Genomic DNA, 24,006 nt, shown 5'->3' on the forward strand with positions numbered 1-24,006 from the left:
GCGAGCGTTCAGGGCAGAGTCAGGGCGCAGGTCTGCGAAGAGGTGGGGGAAGAACGTGAGATCCACGCCAATACCCCGCAGACACAAAACCCAGAGACGTCAAATAAAACTCCTGATGACAAGATAACAGAGCCCTCCCTGTACTAAGTCCTGTGAGCCTTGAAGGAACTGATGTTAAATTTTAATCGGATAAGTGTCTTATCTCCTTTAATTCTCTAAATATTTAAATACAGAAAGAATACTTATTTCCATTTTACCAGTGAGAAAACTTCGGAGTAAAAAGCAGTTAGGAACTTGGGCAAGTCCACACAACCACGAGGTTTTAGGACAGAGATTCAGGCTCAGCTTTATTATTTTGTAGTTTTTATCCTCATTACAATGGCACACTCCTTTGTGGTCCAGGAAGGGAATTCCGGTTCCGTAACACTTTCAGGCTCGGAGCTGTACTAGGACACAAAGCAGAGGAACCAGTGGAGATGAGAAATGAGGTGTCAAAGTCAGTGTCAGGTCTACGACCAGAATAACCGAGTGCGGAGCTGGTCATTCACTCACCTGAGGTTGGCCGTGGCCCTGACAATTACGGCTAACCTATGACAGGGACAGTGAGCTAGACAGGGATCCAAAACAGTCACAGTTGTGACAGAAATGTTCACACTATCTTCATGAAATGTACTAATTTGTATAGAAATAACACTTTGAGCCATTATTCTGAAGAGTTCTCCTTACCTGGGCTGTTCAGGCTTTCCTTAACTAACCTGTTGGAATCCACCTGGTATAAATCTATTAATTCATTCTGACTCATGACTTTGAAAAGACAATAAAGGACAAGTGAAGATGAAAGAAACCCACACTTAACAAAACTAGATACAGCATTCCCTCACTTATCGCGGGTATTACATTCCAGACCCCCCACCCTCCATGAAGTGGGAACCTTACATTTATTCTACATTCTTAAACCTACGTAACTTTAACAACATACATATACAGTACCGCAAAATCCCATGATATAGCAAAAAATCCGTGATAATTAATTAAATATAATGTTTTTAAAAATCCCGTGATTCAGGGAGGCCACAATAAGTGAACTGCGATATAGCAAGGGATTCCTGTACTGCTACTTAAACAGTTAAATACACATAAGCAATATGTTTATGCCATATATAAAATACACAAATGAGCTACTCTCATAAGCAAGTATATAAGCATTTCAGTCTATACATCCCAAAAACCCCTGCCCCCTCTACGTGGATGTGGTTGATTTAAATTCATCTATCAATAACCTGGTACAACATATAGATAGTTCTGCTGACATAGCTCAAAGATATTGTATGTTAAACAGAAGTTTGCATGTTGTGTGTTAAACAGGCTACTCAGCAAATTCTGTGACTGAGAAAATCTTAGTTCTATACACTCAGCTTACAGATGAAATACTGACTATAAACCAACATCCTCTATCATGTGCCCCTTGCCTCCCCCACGTTAAACAATAAACATATTGTGCGTATTCAAATTTTCGGACTGCAGTTGATCGCAGGTACCTGACACCGTGGAGAAAGCAGCACCGTAGACAGGGGCACTAACGTCGTGTGTCTGCTAGTGGGCCAGACAAAGTTTCGGTCACAAGATGAAAAAAAAAATGTTCAGAAAGTCTAGAAAAAACAGGGTTTTACATGAAAGATATTTGCTTTCTAAATTCATGTTTGTCTTTTTGTTTCCAGAGGTCAGAGATTCATTTACATGTTAGTAGTCTCAAAGGACATTAGAGGGGTGTTCGGAAGCTCACGTACTTAGCGTTCTGCAAGCTGCTTATAAAACAGTATTCACTTGGAGACTGCTCCAAGGCACAATGGCAGTAGATGTTTCCAGAAGCGTCCACTGCTTTCTAGTTTAGATTCACTCCGTGACACCAGTAGGAGCTTGTAATGGACATTTTACTATTCAGCTTCAAGCTAAAGACAGATGGGCGTGTGTATGTGTCGTATGAAAAGCAAGTATTTTATCAATGTTTTTTTCCAACTCAAATCATGGCCGGGCTTCACTGGAATTTTGAAAAGGTATGCATCTATTCTTTACCGGCAGTAGTTGTTTTTTTTTTTCCCCCTAATTGCAACCTGACCCAAGGGCTTGATCCACAGACTATTAGGTAAGGCGGCAGGCAATTGGAAATTAGAATTTCAACAGAGCAGTTGTTTCTTTTGGCGGTATGTAGCAATTGGTGGTAAAATAATAATAAAGGATTTGGTCAGGCAATACTTCAGCCTGACATCTGTCTCGAGAATTTCAAATGCGAACATTCAAGTGAGGATCAAAGATAAGATTGTATCTTAATTTACTATACTACTTGAAATTACAAAACCATAATCAACTCTGAGTCTGATGCCCGTTGAAATTAAGGCTAAAGTGATGCCCGCACAATGCCATTTACTGCTCATTTCCAGCATAACCACTGCCTCCCAGCGCAGTCGATGGCGAAGGACATTTGATTTGATGACGTCACTAAAAATTAGGCCTGTTCTTAAGTGGGGTGCTGTGGCAGTGATTTGGGGGACGGTGATTGTACACATAAGGACATTGAAGTGCGCTTTGTTAATACTGATCTTCTTTTGTATTTGCAAAGTGTGCTTCCTTCAAGAGGCTTAAAGTGCTTTTTGCAATTATCTTCGTACCACCTCACAAGAAGTCTGTGAAAAAAGGAACAGATCTCCCCTCTAAAAAGTCATGGCAAAAAGAATGTCCTCGGTGGGAACAGATGCTCTGACATTGAGGAAACAGCCCCCCAAATCTATTGCGCCTTCGTCTGCCTCAGAGTGTGCGGTTAGATCAATGGTCACATTGAACTTTGTCCTGGTCTGAAATCACCGGGTGTATTTGATCAATTTTGGATGTAACATTTAAAAAGGAACAGTCGATCATGTTTAATTTATTATCATTTCGAGTATCCCCAACACGTCTTATATGTTCATGAGATATAATGGTTGCTCAATAAATATTTAATACCTGAAATAAAATCAGATGACGACTCTATAAATGTCACACAGAGGGTCGGGAGAGTGAGAGAGGTTTTTGCCGTGGCCCAGCAGACCCCCACAAACGTATCAGTGGGTCAAACACCTGCACAGGGCCCGGCGGGGTGCTCTGCTCAGTGTCTCTGGAGGCTGAAATCCAGGCATTGGGCGCCGTGGCATAGGCAGGGGAGTGGCTCTGTCCGTGGGGGCTCAGGTTACACCCACATTCAAGGTCAGATGATTATGTAAGGCCTGTGCACCGGGCAGTGAGAAACTTGAGACATTTGAGGGCCCCTCTCAGAATCGGGCCGACCACCAGAAATAAGCCCAGGAAACGGCTAGGAATCCGGAGTCTTTGCCAGGGATGCCCCGGCGGGTGGGGTGGCCGAGGGCGGAGAGAGGGAGGCAGAGGGCCTCGGGGAGGTCTGGGGCCCCGGGAGAGGCAGGTCTGACACCGAGGGCCACTGGCTCTGGGGAGGACCCTGGAGGAGCGCGCGGGAGCCACGCAATGTGCCCTTTTTAGGCGTCACGGCCGTTCAGATCAGCAGAGAAAGGGGATCACGTCTCTGAATTAATATTTTAGAGGATACTTTATAAAAATGCCAAGAAACTCTTGCACATGCACCGTAGGATTGCAGAACATCAGACTTTTTAATCAAGAAACATCAAGACTTGTTAGTCTTATTTGAAGGGAGCGGGGCAGGAATCACTGGACTGAGCCTGAGACTGTCATTCCATGACACTTTTATTAACATGAGTTGATTTTTAAGAGAAACAGATCACCAGGTGGCTGCCCTATTGTTGTGAATACAAATGCAATTTCAGTCCTGTTCAGATAAGCCAGCATGGGGTGTAGCCGGTAAAGCAATGAGTGTTGGCTGTCATGATCAGAAAACCCTGAGACGCAAAGAGGTCGTCAGCAGACATCGGACACTGGTGTTAACAGCCTGGTGGGACGGGCAGAACTGCACAGAGAACCGTGTCAGCGGAGGACACGCGTGGCGGTGGGGAACATCTCGCAAAGCCCGTGTACTTAGGAAGGGGCGTTTCAAAGGAACGCTTCGTTCTAGAATTTGTCATTTTACAGGACTTGTCTCTGCCCGTCTCCCAGAATGAGCATCTTAGTTGACACCATCAGAACAAAGTTTGTTGTCATTGTTGAGCCAGTTCCCATAATTGCTTTCTTAGCCCTGAGGTTGGTTTTAAAAGCTTGAATTATGAATATTTTATACCATATTATTTTCACATTCCATGTGCGTTCCTCTTGCAAATTAACTTCCTTAGAGCCTCACACTGACCTTTACCTCAATGAAAGAAATTAAATTGCGAAACGAACCTGCTCAGGAAATGTCCCTTTTCAGAAAATGTCTCCTCTACACTCTTCAGGTTTCAGAGAAGCCTTTGGCATTTCAAGTCACCAAGGCATCAGCCCTGTTTCAGAATGAAATGAAAGTCTAGGTAATTGGTAAAAAAAAAAAAAAAAAAAATTAAAATGTTAACAGAGTTTGTTTGCTCAGGATGAAAAGGAAATAGTGCTGTTTAAAATGTTGGCATACAGCAGGAAAAAAGCACCTGTAACAATTAGCTCTAATATTATCGGGATTTGACAGGGCTTTTTACACCAAATACTGGCATATGTGACATTTTCCTTAGGCTGCTTGAAATTAGTGTAACACATATTGAGAGAAAGAGATTTAATTCTGTAAATATTCGAATATCCTCAATTTGGACGGCTAATAACATACATACTAAGAAACAAACAAGAGTCTTAAATACCTAGAAACAAAGAAACAAAAAAAAAACCCTTTTTTTGCATGTAGTTATAGGTAATAAACTATTTTTTTGTTTTATCTGAGAGCGTTTTAGGGTACTTCTAAATCCCGGTGATTTCTGAGGAAAATAAAACTGCAGGTTGTGTGTATTTTCTGTTCACAGAATCTCAGCTGCCTCCTAAATTTGCTGTTCCCATATGATGCTTGGTGGCACTGATGTCTTGCATTCTAAAGAAGGGAAACTTATTTTCAAAACCGTGAAATCGTATTACATGGATCGTCCTTCCTTTATCTAAACATCCTGATTCAATTTTCATATTAAAATGCTTTTTTGCATGTAATGTCATGCATGGAATAAAAAATGGAAGTATTGGTGTTTATCTTTGCACTCAGGAAAAGTTTTGTGTGTCAGCCATGTTTAAAGAGAGAGTTTATAGAATAATCTCAATAAACTATTACTTGAGGAAGCCAGAGTCTGAGAGAGAAAATAATCTCGTCTGTAACATCACATGAGACTCAATTGATTTTTCAAAAATTTTAATTTTAAAAGAAGTAGAGAAAAGAATAATAACATAGGAAGTAGTAAATTTATCAAGCTTGTTGAGTTGAGGGCTTGTAAAATAAAAAACTGAATAGATCGAATAATGGTTAATAAAGTCTATAATTCAGTTACATACAACATATTAATAGATATGCAAAATTCTTTCTTATTCGAGGAAGTTTTCATAGGTATTAACTCTCTGGTTCTCCCCTGCCCTTCACCCCTAATCCTGCCCCCCATTTCTGTGAAAGTCTGCATTTCTTTCTGTATGACTCACTGATTTTGGTATGATCTCTGATGCTCTTTTATTTTGTGTAGCTTAATTAGAGATATTTTAAAGGATATGTGCATCAAAAACGTGCTAATTTATCATTGTAGTGTTGCATTTGGTATCTGAATGTTTTTTTGTTTTTGTTTTTTTTGGTCTTGTTGAAGTCTGGTTTGAATCATCACTTACCCTTTGAAGATACCTGAGCAAATAACCCCATTTATATTTTTGCCAAAGATTCAGCCTTAAAACATGGAAGACAGAAGTTAATCTCCGTGATCAGTTTCAACTTTCTCTCTTTAGCATGTTAATTTTAATCGGTGTTAGTCATCCCTGCATTTATTTTATAGATGAATTAAAATATTGGAAGCAATTAGAAAGTATTAAAAAGAAGCAATGAGGGTTTTATAAGACAAAAGAATAAATCAACAGCTCCAATTAAATCTTCTAAAAATTATCCAACTAAATATACAAAAATTAAGGTAGCTTATACTTAAAAGTGATTTTAAGAGATTAACTCATTTAATATGTAATGCATATTCTCAGCATAAAAGCCAGACAGAACTATCTAAATTTAGTATTTTAATATTGAGTATTTATTGAATTAAATATGCAATTCTATTATAAAACTAATTATTGAGTATCTTCGTTCTTCCAAAAGTCTGGACATCTGGAACTGTGTGCATATATATGTGTACGCATACAATTAAAACCATGGCTAACAAGTTCAGATACCACGCCAGTATACATAGTTCATTTTTCCACAAAGTAAAATCACCTGAATTTTATTGCTGCTAACATTACCATTAAATTGTAGTGTCTTTGACATTTTACATATAAAATAAAATTGAAAACAATTGATTTTAAAATTTAGTTTGTATTTCTAGCCACAATTATGCATATGTGTGTGTATGTTTACTACATATATTTATAATATCAGCAAAAATAAATTTGAAGGAAAGAACATAGAGTCACGTTAAGTTCTGATTTAAGGTTCAGTTTCCGGGAAAAGAAATCAGATGACTTCTTTGAGAGGTTGGTGTATTGGATATACTCCCCTGCTACCGAGCGTTAGCAGAAGAGAGTCCTGACACTTACTAGACACTCATACATATTTCCTGTGGTCGCTATGCAACCCTGCCTTTGGAGATGCATTTTCTGACTCAGGCATTTAAGAAAATGGAGGCCCTAAGTTATGTCTGAGTTTTTGAAAGCTTCAGAGATTCTGTGTGAAAAATGAGAAAATGAAAATTAAATGATATATTATTTGTTTTTAGGCAGATTCTGATCGGTGGTGGAATAAACAATAATATTTTCAGTATTCAAGGATTAAAAATGCTTTTCATGTGATTTGAAAAAGCATACTATTTAGTTATTGTATTAATTTTATTTCTCTCCAATTACTTTTTATTTGTTATTTGTAACCCTAATTTTCAAATCAATATTTTCTTTAAAGTATAAATATTATCTTTTTTATATTATTTGCAGCATTTGCCTAAGGATGTTCCTTAATGAGGGAGAAATAGTGTAACATGGCAGAGAAATCATACTTATTCAGGAGACTGAAGAATAATTAGAATTGTTATTTATTTCTTAAAAATCAAACTGTTGATATATTATCTATTTATGTGTAGGTATAATACCCGGAAAACTTCTTTTACTTAACATCCTTGACAAAATAATCACCTGGAGAGGAAAACAAACAAAAAATAGAAAAGAATAAAATATGCCCTAAATTGGCTAGCAAAAAATAAATTAATAGACTCAGTTGCAAAGTTCTTGTCTTTTTCATGATCATGTACCTTTTTTTTGGAAAATGTATTTATTATATTTCATGATAGATAGGCTTAAGAATGATATAGATAAATTTTTTATCTATAGATCTTTCAATGAATTTACTTCATAGTTTCAGGTATCATATATATTATTTTTTGATTATATTTATTTTTCTGATTAGGAATAGAATGAAATCAAATGGAAGTTGTCGTAGAGCTTATTGACAGGAACAGTATGTATTGTTAGAATAAACATTTTGATTTACCTTCTCAAAATCCTTTTACGTGATGCATTTTATTTTAAATGATGTACCCATTTGTGAACATACGCTATGTCTGAGAAGCAGATACACAAGCTTGCTGCCAAAAGGAGCAAAATTAATTTTCCTTATAGCCAAATGGAGACATCCGACTTTACACCCTGGAACTCGTTGTAGGTAAATGAACGTGAGCGTCTTCTAAGATTGGTTGGTCTCTGAGGTCTTCCTTCTATCAAGTCTGCATAGATGTCAGATTTCAGAAAACGTTTGTAACTGTCTTGTTCCATAAGCTGATACACTCTGCTCTGTGCAGCGTCAAAGCTGTTGGGGGTGGGCTGGGTGATGCTCTTAGTAATGAGTTCTTTGGTGTGAAAATCAAGGTTAACCTGGGTAATTTCAAAAAAAGTGTCATTATGGTCAATGTGCTGAAGTCAGCACTACTGAGAAACAGTACAGAGCTCTTCAGTGTTGGGGTGGGCACGGGGCTTAGGGGCTTGGGTGATCAGCCTGTCTGGGTCTGGGGGTCGGATGATTGACTCTGGGCTGATGTTCCCTGTGCCTCTTGTCTCCCTCTGCTGCTGGCCTGCCCTCTCTCTGCTAATTAAGAATAATGGGATGTGGTAATAGCAAGTGTCATAGAGATCATTAGGTTCAGCTCACTTTTAATCAGGCAAAAAATCACGCTCAGTGACGGCCTGTTTGGGATTTGAATGTGCGGCTTTTGTTTCATCCCAGCGCTGTTTTTGTTATGTTGTGGTACTTTTCAACAAGCAAAATCATGCTGAAAAGGCATCTGTTTTAAAGATGGAAAATCCTTTCATGCTTTTTATTCCAGCACCATTGATACATGTGGCTCTGATGTGGTGCCTTTCAGGTGGGGGGGTCTTTCTTTTCCCCTCCTGGGTAACACATACCATGAGCTCCCATTTGGGGGGGTCTGTATATAAGTTGGCATTGGGAAAATACAGAATAATACATTGAATTGCTGGACAGAATAAAACATACTGAAGCAAGAACAGTCATCATTTTTTGTGGACCAATATCTACGTGGGCAATGTTACCTCTTGGACAAAACTAATTTGTAGCCAAGCAGAACTCTTAATGGTAGAGACTCCCAGGTCTACCACTTCAGTGAAGAAACACTATCTATTGGACACATAATAAAAATATAAAAACTCTACTGAATTCACCTTTGAGGATAGGTAATAGTTGCTAGTTTTATAGCCACCTTAGCAATTGTATCACGCAATTATCTCACACTGAGCCTCCAGACAAAGAAAGCCACACTTGTGTTTCCACTTGAACCGTTGCCAAAATACATTTCCCTCATGTCTCTATTTGAATGATTTTAGTCTATCCTAGGGAATAACCATGTTGGGGCAAATGTAGGGCTGTATAGGTAGGCCAGCTAACACTGAAGTGGTACGTGATAGCAAAGTTCTTGAGTTCTCCTGCTTTTGTTGCGTACCGAAATCTTTAGCTTCAATGAGAGCTTGCTCATGCTAAGGTGATTAATGTGGGGAAGTGACTGAGTCTAAATGCTGCAAGTGGTTATTTACTTTTAATCTAGAATAAAAGATAACCCTGAGGAGGGACTTCAATTATACCTTTCTCCCATGGCAATATCTTACAACACATTCTGTATGTATGGAGAAATCTATAAACACCCATTATGCTTCAACAATATCCTAACCTTTCTGGGGGAATGTATGGAGATACCCATTTGAGGAAGGTAGATCTTTTTTAAAATTTTTCAGACAGTTGTACATTTTTCCAATCATGTTTACCTCTTGTGGAGCATCATTCTGGATAAATTTCTCATATATTGCTTTTGCTTTACAGAGAATTTGTTGAGGGTCTTTGCTTTTCTTAAAGTCTTCGCAAGCCTTCCAAAATTCAATGTTTTCCTCACTGAATTCGGTTTTAAGAAATCTGGTAAAAGTCTCCAGCCCATCTAGCAAAAAAAAAAAAAAAAAAAAAAGTGACATATTTTAACTATTAAATATTAATGATGAGAAAATGTACTAGCTGATAATTAAAGTATAGCTGGAAGAACTAACAGAGCAGCTTGGTCTTCTCTCTAAGGCAGAACAGCAACACACATCTTGAACATGAGGGTCCTCATAGAAATTAGCTATAATCTTCTCAACTGTTGAAATGAGGCTGGTATCATACTTAGACCTGAGTAAGACCCTTATTCTGGACGTTGCTTTGGGTCTATTTCGGCCATGCCTGTTCCTGGGCGTGTGTGTGCGTGTGTGTGTGTGTGTGTGTGTGTGTGTGCACGCGCGCAAGGGTGGTGGTGATCATTCTATAAAGCCGAGAAGCCATCCCACCAATATCCCGCCCCAACCCCTTCTAGACCAGACTCTGGCACTTAAGACTCTGGGTCTCCCTGTTGAAAACCCCATTTCTAGGGTTTGTCTGCTCAACTCATTTTCACTTATATTCATTCCTCACGTTCACTGCCCTCTTGAACTCTATCCCACAGTCAGTGGTTGTTTCTGACGTAAGCAGTTCAACCTAGAACGAAACAAGAAGGGGACACCTCTTCTGGCAGAAGTGTGGCGGTCCTTAAGGGGTCTAGCATCTATGACACATTGAGAGGGTTTGAGGGCCGAGGGCTGAGTACCCTCCTGCCTGCGACATGCCCCGTATTCATTTCCATAGATGAGGACACTGAGTTTCAGGTAAGTTCGGTTGCTCCCGGTCTCACTGTTGAAACAAACAAAGACATCGTAGCGATGCACCTTGCTCTGGAAGGCAGTGCGTCCTGCCGTAGGCGTGGGAACAGCCCTCCAAAGCCGTCCGTGCCCTCTTCCCCGGAACCTGTGAGTCTGCTACCTGCCGGGGGTGTTTACAAGTGGGAGAGAGAGGCAAGTGTGGGTCAGAGCGGTGCATCATGGGAAGGACCGTTGCTGACCTTGAAAATTGAAGAAGGTGGCGATGAGCCAGGTGACATGGTGGGTCCTAGGAAGAGGACATGGCCCTTGGCACAGAGCCAGCAAGGGAATGGAGATCGGGCCCCAAACTGCAAAAAACGGAATTCTGCCCCAAACCCAAATGACTGAAAGGAATTCTTCCCTAGACCCCCAGAAAGGAAAACAGCCTGTTGACACCTTGTTTCATTTTGTTTGTTTTCCAGTGAGGCCCACACTGCCCTCTGACCTACAGAATGGTAAGATAATAAATCTGTGTTATTTTAGGTCACTGATGTTGTGATAAATCGTTAAAAAGCCACAGAAAACTAATAGAGCCTCCAATCACGCTTTACACGCCACCAGGTATCACCCCCGCCTGTAGACCTTGGCCTCTTTGCCAATGTTTGTGAGCAATCTTTTGAATATATTAGAGATCCAGGAACTTGTTTAAGAAATAAGTAGCCAGAAAAGCTGTGACAATCCATAGGAAATCCCCCAAGTATCAGGTATGGGATGGCGCCAACCATCACCATGAGGACTGTCACGTGGGACCCTTCTGCCCACGGCTCCTTTGTCACTGGAGAGACGAGAGATGCTGCCATTTCCTTTCCCCAGGAAATGGACCCAGAGCCCAGATGGTGGTGGTTAAGTGCTAGTGAAGAAACTAGAAGGATAAGCAAGCATGCGGCTCAGCGAGAATTTGAGGAGTCACCGTGCGTCTGGCACGGGACTCAGTGTGTCCGCAGTCATTAGAGGTCAGTGAGCTAAGTCCTGGTCAAACACGGCCGTCTTAAGGCGGCCTTAGTGCTAAGCGGTTCCTGAACGAGTCAACACATTCTGATCTCTGGGAAGGAACCAGAATGAGCAATGCGTGATGTTCAGCCGTGTTCGTTCTCGTTTCTCCCGCTCAGTGTTTCATTGTCAAGATGCGCTTTTCAAACGGAGCCGGGTACTTTTTCAGAAGGTCACAGAGAAGTATGAATGGGCGATGTTTCTTTAAAGAATTTTGACAGAGCGATTTCCCCCAGATACCTAAGAAGCTGTATACTTCAGAATGAAGTTAATGATCTGTTTCTGGTTTTAATATTTTTAAGCCAAAATTGCTGCCAAAATGAACCGAAGGAAGTCAGGAGGGTGGGGTTTGCCAGGGTCTGTTCTCTCAGCAGAGGCTTGAGAGTCTTGTGTTTTAGGGTGTCCTGTTTGCTTTTGTTCCCCATAATTCCTCCCCCCTCTGTATCTCAGGACCTGAACTTGTACAAAAGCAGTTTGGGTCACTGCTACTGTTTGAGATGATGTTCCTTTGATTGTTGGAAACGCTGTGGCTGCACCCTTTCCAGCCCTTAGACTCGTTGGCAGGAGGATGGAAACCTCTCCCTTTTCTATTTCTGCGACTGGAAAGGTGGTTTGGTTGCCTAACCTCTGGTTTCATTGTTGTCTTTTAATTTTTGTCTTCCTTCCTCTTCTATGATGATTCTGGAAGGAAACCAGAGATGAAGGCGCAACCAGCCTTTCAACCCCTGAGTCAGCACTGAAGGAGAATCTGAAATGTGGACGATGTCTGGGTGTGGAAAAGCAAACGGCGACCTGCAGACCAGCTGGTCGGAACCAAGCAGGCAGGTCAGTGGTCACGCCCCAGGCTCCGCCCGAGCTTAAAAAATCCCTGAGGATTTCCCTCCGGGTAAATTTTTAGTGTAATGAAAAACCACTGCTTAACTAACTCCCATACTCCCTTTCTCAGATTTCTAAAATGTGTGTCCTTTTCCTCGCCGAACGACATCCAGTTTACACTGGCTTAAATTCTTTTAAAAAACTACCTCTCTCAATTTGCCCCCAATAACTATGTCAGAACTGATAGCTTCTTTGCGTTTTTTAAAAACAGAAATATGAAATTTCCTATTGGCTTGGTAGCTGTAAAGTAGATTTCTGGAGAGACCTCCTCGGCTGGATATTAGGGGGCAGTAGAAACCAAGGCAACAGCATGGCTGTGGGAGCATTTTTGGGGAACCCTACTTAAAAGAACACAAGGCGGTCACGTGAGAAGTGTGCCCTGCTGACACTCAGGTATGATGTTGGGTGTCCGTGCTCCGTCTGTTTAGGGTGCGGCTCTGGCTTCGGCCCCATCCCCCAGCAAAGGCCTTGTTCCTGCCTGTCCCCCTGTTACGACTCCAGGGAAACCGAAGCAAAGTGGGTGAAATGAAGTGCCTGCTCCCTTGCAATGCGGGGACAGAAGCAAAGTGACTGAGACCCCAGTGAGGAAAAGAACTAGATTTCCATTCATTCTCTCCATTCGTCATGTATATACAAGCACAGATTGATCAGTTTTTAAATGCCAAATTTTTCCTCAAGTGAGTTTATTAATAATTGCCACAGTTTTAGGAGGATATGACCATTACTTTTCTTACTCATAAATCTCAATTTTAATGAAACTCCTTGCACTGACACCTAAAATGGATAATCCATGTGCGAGGCAACTGAACTTGGTCCTTACTTATTAAAAAATAACGTCTTTCATCTGTCTTTTAAAAATGTATGAACTACCTAGTATGAACCCAAGGACTGTATTTTAGACTGAAAATGCAATATTCATTACAAGAGTGAGAAACTTGGAGGGTTTGCAAGGTCTGGGGGCTGGCTCCGTGCTTATGATGGGCACAGTTATTTAATTTTCATGCCCGCCCCCGGAGTAAGGCCCGGTACGCCCACTTCCACAGATGCAGAAACGGCTTCAGAGAGAGTTCAGTTGCTTCACACGCCGCAACTGGTAAGCGATACCCAGGTTTACTTTGTATACGACATAGAACCTTTCCCACCAAACTACTGTGAAACAATGAAGTTCCAACAATGGAGGGTGTGGAGGGATCAGACAGGACAAGACAAGCATACGTGTGCCGAGGACTAAGATGGACCGTTGCAGGGCGTCCGGTCTGCTTGGAGCCACAGAGAAAGGTCAGCGTGCAAGAAATGCAGATAGAAGTCTTTCAGCAAAGAACGCAAATGTTCCTGAAAATACAGTCCCTCACTAATTCTCCAAGTATGACTGTGGACTAGCTGCTGGCTGTTGTGCCCGGAATATGACGCAAGCCCTTTGCCACCACGGATAGCCTTGAACTTGATTGACACAGACATTCAAAAGGAACTCACGGCACGAGTGTCACTGGGAAAAGTGCCACATGCTAAGAGAGTCAGGACGAGTTCATCAAGAGTGCACGGACTTTGTTGCCATCACAGGAATGCAACGGAGAAGAGTAAATACTGAGTCAGGAAAGCAACTCATGTTGAATGAGGAAGGACTTCATTTGTTTAAAAGTCGAAGTAAATTACTTTTTTAAGAGTGACGTGCCAGGTTGTGCAAGATAATCCGAGCACATTAGTTACTTCCTGTTTCTCATTCTTGCTCTGGCAGCAGCGTTCAGGCAAGTCACAACGGAGCCATCTGTCACACGGAGGCTGTCACTTACGGAACAGTACTTTAGCCAGCAGCGGTGGTGAACGCAGCTGCCAAAGCCTCCCGTTAGAACCCGAGATCAGAATGACATGCTTGGCATGGCATGTTTCAAAATGGAAACTCGGGCATCTGCTGGACTCGTTTTCTGATGCCGAGAAACCAGATGAAACCAAAGTCACGCTACTCTGAAGCTGGAAGCCACACGCGGTATCACATCCTCAGCTCTAGGGCGCCTTGTTTCCCCTCCGACGTGTGGCTTCATGGCTCCTGACCTGCTGCCACACGTTGCAGTTACTTTTGCAATAATTTGTATATGCAATTCATTTATAATGGAAGGTGGGCTTTACTTATTTTTGCCACTTAGATAATTAAGAAATTGGGCGTGTGTTATGGGTAAGCTTGATTCAGAAATGAAAGTTGGCAGAACACTAGAATCCCATGTCTTGCAGAAAATTGGCCACTGGAAATTGGGAAGAGCGACTTCAAAAACCACTAGATGGAATATGTGAAGGGAAGTACTCATTTCCTTCCCCAAAAGAGAAGCGCTCATTTCCTGGTAGCCTTTCCTCAATGCCAGTCCTAACTGGTTTCCACAGTCTAATCAGTTTACCCTTTAAAATCAAGGGGCTGTAAAGACATATGTATTTTACTTCTGTCTTACCTATGATACATTATTCTCAAGATTAAGCTCAAAAGAACCACAATTCAGGGAGCGAAAGTCCAAGCAAATAGTCATTCGTAAAAACGTTAAAATATTGGAATGATTGCCGTGCGTGGAAAAAAGGGTGCAAGTACAGTAAGCAGTTAGACAGCAGTCGGAAGGGGCTCTATGGATGGTGGGGACTCCTTGCACAGGAAGTTCTCTGTCATGTCAGTTATAAGCCGTGTGAGATGGTTCGAAGCTCTGTCTATACTCAAACCCTCGTTCGCATTCTAGGTTTGCGCCTCCACAGCCCTGCGAGACTTCTGATCAAGTTTCCAGCAACTAAGTGAGTTCAAACTCTACCCTGGTATCTGCTCACGAATATTCTTTGCCTCTAATTCTCATCTGTCAAAGGCACCATTGTCTTCCTCTTGTTCTAGAAAGAACATCTGGGGATCTCGGGCCCATCCTTTTATTTTCATCTCTTATTTATCTATCACCTCACTTTACAACATACATACACATACAATCTGTCACCAAGTCTGTCCACTTTCTTTCCCAAAGAGCCCTTAGCTTGAGGTTAGCTGCTTCTGTAGTCCTCACAGCCTTGTAGGTCGTCCGTGTTCCTGGCAGAGAGTTCTGCCTCTCCACCCATTAGGTAGCTTTCTAGCAAACTCTTGCCAAGTTTGTGCCCAGCTCCATGTCCCTGTGTGTTTGCTGACTACTCTGCCTCAGGACACGTGAACTGCGTGCCTTTCGGTTGCGCCAAAATCTTGTATTTCTCAGATCCTTTCCATACCTTTTTCTCTGCTCAAAAATGACCGCTTCTTCCACCTGTTGGGATCTTGCACACATCTGTATAATCTCTTTAATGGCGTTCTAAAGCCCACACGATACATCACAAGTGCTTTAGCATTTTTTTCCATGTATTTAGCCAGTTGTTTTCAAAATTACATATACTTAGCAGCAGTATTTTACTTTCAAAGATGTTTTACACAGAACTGTATCCATACGTGTACATAACATACATATGTATGCAGGAGTATAATGTATATATAAATTCTTTTACTGGAATTGATTTAACTTCATGTTGATAGTATTTACTTTCATACAGTTAATCAGGGAAAAGACTGATGATTATGAATGGCAGATATAGGCTGATGTTAGCTTTTTTATTTATTCATGCTTTTTATTTTTATTAAACAACATTTAGAAATTATTAATGATATAAGTAACTAAGTTATAGATTTTTATGATTCATTTTGCAATTACTGGCTAATTGGCCGATAAACAGGGAAGGCAGAAAAAATTATTCTAATATCTGCATAGAAACAAATGGGGAATAGCAGTTGAATTTTTGAGGAGTTCCAATAACTTACTAAATAATATATTTGAGGTTATTTTTAAAAGTGATTTTAGAATGGATTTAGATTTACAGAGAAGTTATAAGATAGCACAGTTACCATATGCTCACATTCAGTTCCCTGCTGTTATGAAATACTGACACATCATTGTTATTTAAGTCCATTTGTTGTTTAGATTTCCTTGGATTTTTACCTACTGTGTTTTCTGAAATTTAAAAGAATGAAATGACATTTTAAGAGTGAATTAGGGAAACACACGAGGAAAGGGAGCTGCACGGATATTTTTCGGCTTCCGTGGAAGACAGCAAGCGTGTTCTCTCCCTGCTTCAGTCCCGTCTGCCTGTTGCCCACGACCTCATGCCCCCTTTGTTTTCCAACTTTGCTTCTCAGTGAGGAACTACTTCCTATTAGTTCCCGAAATTCATTGTGTCGGCTGGTTCCCTGAGCCCGTGTTGGCTCTCTGCGTGGATGTTCTTTCCCTCCTTGTCCAGATGGTGAATTTTGATGAATCCTCTAAAATCTAAAGTAAGAACCATCTCTTCTGCAGCTCCATTTCTAAGGATGCTAATAACCAGTCTCCAGTGGTTTTAATATCAGCCATTTTGTCAAACTGAACACTCATATTTCTATTCTATTTTGTTTATCATTTCATGTCCCATTGGACTAAATTTAATATGATTTTTATTTACTTTTAATAGCTATGACATACAGAATTTGAGAAACATTCAACCAAAGGGAAATTCTATAAAATTTGATAGAGCAAGGTCTTTCCTGAACTCTGTGTGTGTGTATGTACAGAACTATAAGATTCCCCTCCCCCCTCCCTTTGGCCTAGAGTCAGGTCAGTAGAACTAAGCGGAATTTAACCATTGCTATCAAGAAATATTTTTAGCTGACTATTTTAAACTTTATAATTTAATGTTGCAATAAGCTTCGCAGTTGAAATAATTGGATTTTGGAGGACTGATTAAAAGCATCCCAGTCACATAATTTTTGGAGAATTCAATGTAATTTAATTACCACTTTGATCATGAGCGCTGATAATTACGTCCCAGTGGGTCAGCGCTGATTTTTTGTTATTTGTGTTACCCTTTCTGGACTCAAAGTGCTGCTGCCTCACAGTCTCTAGAATTTTCACCCGTGAAAGGGAGCAGATGTATTTATTTGTTTGTCTGGTTTTGACCGCTTGTCAGGTAGAATGGCTGCAGACTGCCAGGCGGGGGGTTTCTGTAGGACTCGGTGTCCCCGCTAACATTTCTCCCTCTCTGAATGGGCTGTGAGAGGATAATGAAATTGTTATGCGCCTGTTTATTACGTTAGAGGAGTAAATCCAGCTTGCGTACCCACTTCAACTGAAAGCTAACCCTGTGCATGGTGTTGACCCAGTGAGGGAACTGGAAGACAGACGGCAGTGATTAAATTCCTTGTTGCTGTTTTTCGTAAGAGCAGTAAACATCTACCTTTGTGTAGTGCCAAGCCGTCACTGGTACCTTATTGGCGATCTCATTTAGTCCTGACAAAAATCTGTTTCCGGACTCGGCCATCTCCATTTACTGGAGAGGAGGCTGAAGGTCAGTGTGGTGAGGGAGCCCAGCGAGGGTTATACACCCCTCATGTTGCAGAAGAGAGCCCGGACTCAGATCGCAAAGGGGCCCTGCTCTGACGTCTCCTTGCTGCGCGTTTGGTTATGTTAGTTGAATACTTATCTTTACCAGGTGATATGCTGGGTTAGCTGATTCACAGCTGAAGAGACACCTTCCTTATAACAGACAGTCAAGTTACAAATAGCGGAATTCCACTCCGCGTTTTCCCCTTGCTGAAGGGTGGGATGTGCCAACATATTGGAAGTAATGGGAAAACGATTTTAAGAAGCAAAGCTAGGGGACATGGATTATGGAGGCAGGTTTCACACAGGCTTTTGTGATTAGTCTTAAGAGTTGATCAATTGAGTGGCAGCAGAATTAATGAGGATGGGCCAGGTTTGACGTAAACTTGGCAAGAATTTTAACTGTGGTTCAGAAATGACTGGACATAAGGAATGCAGACAAGTGAGCAATCGAGGAAAACTGTTGACCTTTTTCTCCAAAGGGAGTAATAATAGAATATTAGGTAACAGGGAAAGAGGGAAGAAAGAGTAACAAGCTATCTATTTTTCACCATAAATGTCTTTCCTACCCCCTTCATCGTCATCGACTACCCCCTTGCCTAAATTTAAGGCTTCATTTCTCTACCTACATTCTTCTTTCTCTGAGTTCATATTACAGTTCAAAGGCAGAGTCTGTTTTCATTGGAAGAGGGAAAATTTTCTGGAATCGTCTGCAGAAATAGAATTTTTAGGTCATTAAATTCAAGGGGACGGAAAGCTGTCACCAAAGCCTTGTACAGGGACAGACAATTGAGTAGGAGAAGAAACAGAAAATGAGGGCAGACAAATGCAACACAGTACTTGAGGCTGAATGAAAGCCCTCCCAGCTGCCCCCCAAATAAGAACCCTTTCTTCCAGTAGACTCCCCCAATGTGAACGCCACCCCGGTGCTGTGAACAGTCTCAGAGCGGCCTGCTTAGCTTCCCCTGCGGGATTGCTGGGTAGGGTTTTGGTTTCAGAAATGAGGTCGGAAATGGGGACGCTGGGACAAAGGAAGGCTGGGGGCTGGCGGAGGTGTTCGGACATTTGGTGACGACCAAGCGTGGCTTCCCAAGCAGCGCCTGCCTGGGTCGGTGTAGAGAACAGGGAACCCCGTGGTGGCCCAGCCCCGTGCCAGTTAGTTCAGGTGGCTCTGCTACCGGGACGGATCAGGACCTGAGTGCCGACCTGGGAAGCTCTCTCACCTGCTGCCCCTTGTGGACTGGCCCTAAAGCCTGTCCTCTAGCCTGTGCTCTGTGACAGTGTAAGACAGTCACATGAGCACCTAATGTTGGTCCTAACCTCCCATCTCGCCTGCAAAGCTCCACCTTGACACACCCACCTGGTTCTTCACGTTTAGAAAGTTCTGCCCTAAAAACAGATGACTGATCTGAAGAGTAAAGCACTTATAAAATTAGAAGAAACTGTTTTCGCGAGGGTTTCCTGAAAGTCTGTTAAAGGAATTACTTTAAATTTCTTGCCACTTAATAAAAATCACATGGGTGATCTGGCATTTCATAAAACCAAGGGTCTTATTCAAAAGTCAAAAACAAATTAAAATTTATTAACCACAGCACAAAAAATACTATTTCAACCACAGTAAATGCTTCTTTATAAAATGAGACTAATTAAAAAATATTTGCCCTTAGTCAACTATGGTATTAGTTAGTTGTTTCTGTTGATCAGAAACTCAGATTGCTATAAATTATTATTCAGACTCAGTCTTTATGACAGCATCTGCTGTACAGTTAAATGCATACTTTGTATAATTTTCCATTAAGAAATAAATATTTGGGAAAAGTACCACTGACCTTTATGGGAAAGCAGTTTGTCAAATGATTCAGCCCATCTTATGGCTTCTTCGGGGCAGACTCTGTTCAAGACACAACATGGGTTATAATGGAGTGTGCAGAAAGTCTGTTTATGAACCTGCGGCAAGAATGCTCTTGCCTGCGAACCAAGTGTCGCTGGTTTGATTCCCAGGCAGGGCACATGACTAGGTTGCACGTCAGGTCCCCAGTTGGGGGCACCAGTGAGAGGCAACCACACAGTGATGTTTCTCTCCCTCTCTTTCTCCTTTCCCCTCTCTCTAAAAATAAACAAAGAAACAAATAAATTATTTTTTTTAAAAAAGAATGCTCTTTTCAGTCAATTTCACAGGGTTCCCCTTTTGACTATTACATAATGAAAATGATATTCACATTGGAAACTTCAGAAACATCAGTAAACTTTCTTTTCAGTTTTGCCTTTGACTATTTCCTAAGGAAAATATTAAGCATGTGTTAAGTTAAAAAGCAAGAAAAAATTAGGTCAATTATCTTTCTTAATTCAGCAAATATAAGAACCTAAACTGACAGTATCTTTCAGTCATTTTTTTAACTGCAATTTCCTTGAAACTCTTAACCACAATAGGCAGCAATTTTTTAAAAACAGATACAGGAAGTTGACTAATGGAGTTTTAAAGGGATAAGAAATAGAGAACATTTTTAATACAACAGATATTTTAGTGCTGTTGATAATTTGGAGTGTTGAATATATTTGTCTTGGACCTTTTATTGGCCATAGTTCACATTTAGAAGAATTTATATTATACAAATATATAAGGCTTTTCCATTTTCTGTTTGAATTAAAGAGATGGCCCAAAATGACAAACTAGCCCCTTGTGCACTGTACTTGCTGTTAGTTCTAGAAGATTTTTTCAGACTTCCGAGGAAAGGTATGATTAGCTCTTCTCTATGACAATATTGCAGTGTGAAAACTCTGAATGAGCATTTCATCCGTTCAGCAGGAGTAAGGCATATCATTTAAAATGGATGGATCTATAATTTTAGAAGAGCAACTTTACATTTTACGAGATTATTTATTTTAAGATATTAAAGTAGTTAAATTTCATAGAACAGTTTCTGTTCTTTCTGCAAAGAGAGCTCTAGCCTTCCTATATTACTGTGGAATTCCCAATAAAATGCAACTCCCTGATTTTCTCTTTCTGAAGTCTTTCTTGATAGAAGCAGCAAAACACACCCCATCCCCTGCCAAATAACGAAAAGTTGTTCACCTTGGTTCTCGGGCCAAGCGCCCCGCCCTGCTGAGGTGCGGCTCCTCATGAAACTCAGCTCTCTGCAGGAGAAGACTTAGCCGGTTTCTTTTGTCCTTGGCTCTGTGTTGAAAAGGTATTAGCCTCAGGGAGTGCGGGATGCCACACCCTCTCCTTGTGACAGTCAGGTTGGGACCGGATGGCTTGCTCCAACTCCGGTCCTCACCCACCTCCCACATTTACAACAGTTTGCTGGGAAAACGTCCCTCAAACCGCCAGTTCGTAGAGGAGTTAGGGCAGTGTATGGGAAACATGCGTTATTTTCCTCACTGACTGCAAATTATTTAAGGTTCTATTTCAATAAAGACCGTTACTCGTCAGTCTGTGGAGTTAAAACTTGCACTTAAGAAAAAATGAAAATACTAAACCGCGTTGTTTACTTCTAATAAAAACATATTTTCAGTTGCGTCAGTACAGTCAATATATTTTCACTTGGCTATTTTAAAACCAAAGGCTAACAAAGAGGCATCAGTAATGTTTTTAAAAGGATAAGGCGCATTTTAAAAATGAGCATGGTACCTGATTTTGTCTTCTTTGCTTGCTTCTTCTTTTGCTGAACCGTGCATCAACTTGAAGAAAGTTTTTTCTTTTGACTCGCACATATTTAACTGAGGAAAGAAAATCAATGATGTTGCCATCTTCTCTCTAAAAAGCAGAGACGTCTAATGGATCCCATCCTTCCCTCGGAAATGCTGCTCCACTGTTATCCACGGTCGGAGAAAAAGTGAGCTCGGCTCTGTCAGCGAGGCTTGAAATTGGAGAGAAAAGGCGTTCCCAAGAGCTGTGTTTCTGCCTCTGTAGAGAGCAGACACGGAGAGCCGAGGGGCCACAGGCCAGCCCAGGCCTCCGTCGCTTAGGGAAGTGACAACGCAGCTTTGCGAGGCGCCTCTTGGTCCCCCAGATAAGGGCTGGGGCTACCGCAGGCAACTTCTCCTTCCCGTTCGTGCGGCCAGAACGTGCTTTCCTGGGCCCGAATGACTGTCGTTTCCCACACGGGCTGCTCGGGAGCCCTGTAACGTGGGAGTGTGTGTTCCGGGGTCTGGTGGCGAAGTCCCGTGTCACGCACGCCTCGAGGTGGCAGTTCGCACGTTTGCCTACTTTGTCCTCATTAAACAAGCAACAGCAGCCCCGGGCTGGCTCAGCCTCCATTTTGGGAACTGTTTCATGAAACCCGAAGATCTAAGAAATACCGATCCAGCTGTAACTCATTTTTTTTTTAGAAAAGGAAACCAAGTGACTTATTCTTCCCAAGTCCCAGAGGTCAGTGGACGACATGAACTTCTCCGGGCCTTTGATCACCAGTTGGGAATGCTCTAGTCCCTCTGCAGTTGTACGACGGGATTAGGAGTGAGGGCTCGGATTCAAACTCTTTAAAAAGACTTTGCATTTTTTGGTAAAGTTATTAAACATTTTTTATGTTATATAAGTATTATTTTCCTGAAGGCAATAATTTTAATTTTCTTTCTTCCTTCTCCCCAAATCCTACTCCGTTCAGATCTATTTCATTTGCACCAGGGAAATCACCAGTCAGAGTTTGCTAGGCTAGCATGTTTAAATGCACGTTAAATGACTTGGAATTAAAAGATATGTGTGAACATTTTCCTGAGGTGGGTTAAAATGGCATAAGCTTCCAGTTCTTGATGGATTTATGAGATGGTATTGCAGTCACCAGGCTTCGCTCTGTTTCTATTAGGAAAAGAAAAATCTCTTCTCTCTTACCTTCTTCTCACATTAAAAACAAAAACAAAACAAATCCCTCCCCTTCCAGACTTCCGTTCTCAGCTTACGTCCTGCCTTTCCAGGCTTTCTAAAAAACGCCGAAGCAGCAGGACCAGCACTCAGGTAAATCCTCTGGGCACCGAATGTGGGTAAAACTGTCCAGTTGCTTCTTACCACGCGCACAAGACGCAGGGGCCTGTCATTGCCGGCTTCTGATGGTCACACATCCTGATGTGACAAATCATACTCCAGTAACCCACCTAATTCTAGAAATCTGACGTTATTTCCTGATTGTATTAACTTAAACGCTTCACAAACGCGTTCTCTTATATCAGGAAACAATTGAAGCCATTTGCAAAACACCTTTGAAGTTCATCGTAAATGTTCACACACAGCCTTGGTACCCTGCTGTATGTAAATCTTGAGCAATAACATTGACTTGACCCAACTTTACTTTAAATACCGTATGATCTCACGTACATCTGGAATCTGATGAACAAAATAAGCCGAGGAACAGAGTAGAGACAGGGGCGGGGACACCTGGGATGGACTGACAGCTGTCGGGGGGGAGGGGGGGGCAACTGGATGAGAGAAGGCGGAGGGATTAGTCAAAGGTCATGCACATGTGACCCACAGACGTAGTCCGTGTGGTGACAGGGACAGGGAAGGAGGTGCGGCGGGCTGGGAGGAGGGGGACAAAGGAGGGGAATGGGGACATCTGTATTAGTGTCAACAATAAAAAGAGCCAGGGGGGAAAACCAAACAAAAAAATCAGAAAAAATTAAATACCCCAAAAAACCCCTCCTCACGCTGTAGGAGAGAAGGAAGCAGTTCTAGAGAGCGAACAGTGTTGTTACGACATTTCATAAGAAAAAGGTTGTACTTTCTCTCCGACAGGGAATGCGCCGCTTTTCTGAAAAAATAACTTTGTTAGTGGCATAAATGCCTCGTCACTGTGTTGTACACCTGACGCTAATGTAATACTGTATTTTCACTGTAATTGAAAATGTAAAAAAGACTTAAAAATTGCAGTTTGCTGAAAAGAAAGGCGATACTTGAGCCGAGAAGAAACAGCTGCGCTTAGATACGGAGAAAACCCTCATGCAGAGGGGCAGCGGGCACAGAGGCGCAGGGAGCATGTGGGGTCATCAGCTGGGACGTACAGAGAGACGGGACGGGGACACTTTCACAGTAAATGTTGGGGGCGCGGGCTTACCAAATAAATCCGCACTGTGAATCAAGATAAGGATGTGGATGAGGGCGTGAGGTCGGGTGGAAGACACAGATCTTTGGGGTGATAAGGCTGAGAAACTGATAAGCCAAGCGTATCGGGCAAAGCATGGTTCTGGGTACTGAAGTCTCTAAGAGCGAGGACAACGGTATCGGGGGGACATGTGTCAGAATTAGAGTGGCACCGAGGACCTGAGGTCAGGCCCTGGCTGGCAGTCAGCAATCAGAAGGGGACCCCTGACCCACATCCACAAGGAACTGAACAGTGCCAGCAGCCCTGTGATTTGGGAAGGGAACCCTGAGTTTCATAGAAGTTGTAGGCAAGCTCCCACCTTGCTTGCCATC

The 24,006-nt window shown here is 41.8% G+C and overlaps 1 protein-coding gene across 2 annotated transcripts; it reads right to left on the reverse strand.

Annotated features, from left to right (window-relative positions):
• Window positions 1-7,188: 7,188 nt before the first annotated feature.
• On the reverse strand, window positions 7,189-21,471 carry RGS18 (regulator of G protein signaling 18). Of its 2 annotated transcripts, XM_090263415.1 has the most exons (5): window positions 21,232-21,471; window positions 20,674-20,775; window positions 19,430-19,491; window positions 9,409-9,575; window positions 7,189-8,007 (listed from the first exon to the last, which is right to left on the reverse strand). In XM_090263415.1, the coding sequence occupies exons 1-5, from the start codon at window positions 21,348-21,350 to the stop codon at window positions 7,750-7,752; spliced, it is 708 nt and encodes a 235-aa protein (XP_090119541.1). In that variant the 5' UTR covers window positions 21,351-21,471; the 3' UTR covers window positions 7,189-7,749. The 2 variants fall into 2 exon arrangements, with proteins under 2 accessions (XP_090119541.1, XP_090119540.1); XM_090263414.1 differs by lacking the exon at window positions 20,674-20,775.
• Window positions 21,472-24,006: the final 2,535 nt, after the last annotated feature.

This window comes from Furipterus horrens, unplaced genomic scaffold (assembly GCF_987537825.1).
Source record: "Furipterus horrens unplaced genomic scaffold, mFurHor1.1.pri manual_scaffold_15, whole genome shotgun sequence".
Taxonomy (NCBI): Eukaryota; Metazoa; Chordata; class Mammalia; order Chiroptera; family Furipteridae; genus Furipterus; species Furipterus horrens.

Bases quoted from the DNA above. Each gene is read 5' to 3' on its own strand.
- RGS18 (XM_090263415.1), bottom strand. From the start codon at position 21,350: ATGGCAACATCATTGATTTTCTTTCCTCAGTTAAATATGTGCGAGTCA. The intron at 20,776-21,231 runs GTACCATGCTCA...TTTTCAACACAG, and splicing joins AGCAAAGAAGACAAAATCAG to AGCCAAGGACAAAAGAAACC. The intron at 19,492-20,673 runs GTGAACAACTTT...TGTCTTGAACAG, and splicing joins CGCTTGGCCCGAGAACCAAG to AGTCTGCCCCGAAGAAGCCA.